This window comes from Papaver somniferum, chromosome 7, assembly GCF_003573695.1.
Source record: "Papaver somniferum cultivar HN1 chromosome 7, ASM357369v1, whole genome shotgun sequence".
In the NCBI taxonomy this organism is placed as follows: domain Eukaryota; kingdom Viridiplantae; phylum Streptophyta; class Magnoliopsida; order Ranunculales; family Papaveraceae; genus Papaver; species Papaver somniferum.
Genome location: NC_039364.1, coordinates 134,377,970 through 134,381,183, shown reverse-complemented (window position 1 = coordinate 134,381,183; position 3,214 = coordinate 134,377,970). Strand labels below are relative to the sequence as shown.

At 39.0% G+C, this 3,214-nt stretch overlaps 1 protein-coding gene across 1 annotated transcript; it reads right to left on the bottom strand.

Moving 5' to 3' along the window:
- Nucleotides 1–206: 206 nt before the first annotated feature.
- LOC113298490 (S-adenosylmethionine decarboxylase proenzyme-like) lies at nucleotides 207–2,594 on the bottom strand. Its single transcript, XM_026547254.1, has 3 exons — nucleotides 2,337–2,594; nucleotides 1,754–1,911; nucleotides 207–1,630 (listed from the first exon to the last, which is right to left on the bottom strand). The coding sequence occupies exon 3, from the start codon at nucleotides 1,467–1,469 to the stop codon at nucleotides 390–392; it is 1,080 nt and encodes a 359-aa protein (XP_026403039.1). The 5' UTR covers nucleotides 1,470–1,630; nucleotides 1,754–1,911; nucleotides 2,337–2,594; the 3' UTR covers nucleotides 207–389.
- Between the last annotated feature and the right edge of the window lie 620 nt (nucleotides 2,595–3,214).

Here is a 3,214-nt window from a genome sequence, read left to right as displayed (position 1 = left end):
GCTTAGTTAAACCAAATCTACAGCTTCGCAGGTGTGAATTGTGTATTCCAGTCCAATGCTTGTTCTCCAACTGAAAGCAAAATATTGGACACCTACTCTTATCTAGGTCACTCATACGCCTCTACTCATCTCAGTCATCCAACTTTTGTTGAATCACATGGTTGAACACATAATCAGACATTTCGTTCCAGAGAAAAAAATAAGGATTTGACAGAAAACATAATTGTTATTATTATTGTAATAAAACAGCATTTAAGTTCGAAAGACCAACCAACAAGGCCTATCAGATGACACTGGTGTTACTGCTTACTCCAACAGAATTGACAAACAAACTCCAAAGAAACAAATTGATAACATATCAAGAACGAATATAGCACTCATGACACTTCCTACTCGGAATCGTCTTCATCTTCAGATTTCCAGCAGGTCTTCAAAATAGACCTGGGAGATCCACAGCTGCCAACCTTCACAAAGCTCTGGTAAATGACAGATCCACCATCCTCCAATTCTTGTAGACTCCTGTCCCCACAACTATATCCTTTAATATCAAGACAGCAATCCAATTCAGGAACATTATTACCAATATCAGCGTGCACAGCAACAGAGAATTCATTTGGCTCAAAGCAAGACAGAACCCTCCTTACAAGCTGTTCCAGATCAACAGCATTCTTCAGATCATACCCTGCTGCTTCAAAGCTTGCATAACTGAAACCATCCTCTGGTGTAACATGAATAGTAGAAATAGCAGGTCCTTCAATACCATTCATAGAGTAGCCGCATGGGTCAAACTCAAAGTCATTTATGTTAGAATCTGGAAGAATCTTCCTTATGCCAGAGGCTTCAGTCATCTCATTAGCTGTGCTTGATTCAGTTTTGTAGAACACGGATGCACACTCCTTGTTTAGACCAGTCATACACATCTCAAGAGTGAAATTGGGGTTAGTCTGATCACCAGTTGCTTCAGCATAAGCAGAGTACACATGCCAGTTTTGTGCTTCATTATCACCCATCACGTATGCGCTGCTTTGCAGACCAAGCTTAATAAACTGGCTGTCTAGAACTGAAACTTCCTCTGAGAAGCTGCGGTGTGGGAAAGTTTGAGCACCTGGGAAAATGAAGTTGCCACGGGTGTAATTCACAGCTTTTACAGTGAGAGATAGAGTTTTTGCTAACTCAAGGATAGGTGGGATTGAAAGCAATAACTTGGTGGTTCCACAAGTTTTGATGATCATCTTGTATGGGTAGACAAAGAAGCTAGACTCAGAGAGTATGTAGGAGTCAAGATGAGCATTGGACATGGACCCTACAATAGTGCACTCAGCTGGTTCTAGTATCTCGTCCAGTTGAGATTTTGTTAGAGCCCTAAGGCCATTGCCTGCTGGGTCAGCAAATACCCCAGGCTCAAAGAATGAGATTTCGAGTCTTTTCTCGAAACCTTCAAAACCAATTGCAGAGGTTGGTGAGGCCATTTCTTAAAAAGAAGTAGGTTGTTGACAGATGAGGTGAAAATTTGGCTTGAGGTTGGGAAAGAGTATTAAAAAACAATGAAGGAAACTGAACAGCTAAAGAAAATTCCACTGAAAGTGGTCAAAAGACGGCTTAAAAGATATCAGGATGGTTTCCTGGAGCACTGCACAATAAGAACACATGGTGGAAAACAAAGTTAACTTCTCAATTTCATTGCCAAAATAAGTGAAACCAAATTATCCATAAGCAGACATAAGTATAACATATATGAATTATATAAACTTACGTTGCAGTAAGCAGCAGACTTGAATTTCTTGATTCCACCAGCTGGTCGGATGTCTTCGATACTGTAACCGAGAGGAGCTTCATAAACTAAGGATTTACTACTAGAATCTTCACCACCTTTAGCCTCCATTAGTTGGGTAATATCATTCAGTCTTTTTCCTGAAAAAGAAAATGTCAAAGATGAACAATCTACCAAACGACACAATTTTAAGACAAAAACAAAACCCTATGTTGAATCATCGAAGGGAATAATAAATCAAAGAAACGGTATTAGATTTAATGAACTACAAAGCAATTCTACTATTTTTTTTTAAAAAAAAAAAAACCTATGTTGAATCATTGATTTACAGGAAACAATCTCCTCAATCATAATAATAAGAAAAATAATCGGGGGTTTCAGACCTAATGATCCTGAAAATCTGATCATATGTTAATAAAATATACAAATCTCATCGATCACTCATAATATAATTTGCTCAAACCCTAATTTCATGATTGTATCGTTTTTTCAAACATAAATCATCATAATCTTATCCAAATTAATCAAAATCAAGAAGAAAAGCATATGAATAGAATTAACTTACAAAGCTGAAACGATTTCTGATCAAAACGAAGACTTTGGCAACTCCTCCTTTTCCTCAAAAGAAACAAACCCTAGAAATTGCTATCGAACTTCGAACAACACAAAGAACAGATTAGAAACCTTTGATGATTTGAATTTCAATACTTGATTGCAGAGAGCTAATGAAAGATGAAAGCTTTTCTCTTTTTATTTTTTCCTTGGATCAGAGGCGTTCTTATATAGACCAGCAGCTGACCAAGGAAACAATGCAGAAATTACCTACTCTTCCTCGCAAATTAATGCGATTTTAACCCTTGCACACTCGTGGAGCTAACGTTTCGTAAAATTCTACTGGCCGTTCATTTTCTAGTTGGACTATTATACCCTTACAGGTACCGTTTTCCTAAACAGGGGGCCCCACATTTTGTAGCAAATAGTCATTGCAGTTAACGATATACTGAACGGCACACCGGGTAAATCGGACGTTTTACTCAAGCAGAGAGTCCCCAGTATATGGAATTACGGCTATTGACCAACCAGATGGTTCCGTTTTCCAGCTTTTGTGTCTGAGTCAATTTGCTCCTGCGACCAAACGATTCAACCCAAGAAAAGGCTGACCACGGGTTTCAAATTTACCAACACGTGTCAAGTAGGTAGAGGCAACAGTGTTACGTGGTCTAGGTACCGGGCACTTGGTCCTACGCTATCTAACACGCGCTTGGCGTTGAATGTTTGTTGAAACCGAGATTCGGAGATGCGGATGATTGGCGCTTGTTATCCATCCTGGGAGTGGGGACTGGGGAGTATTGAAGTATAACGCGACCCTATACTCGTCGAAAAAGATTCTGTTGAGCTGGGTTTTGTGGTGGAAAAGCGGACGTATAATTTTTAAGTGTATTA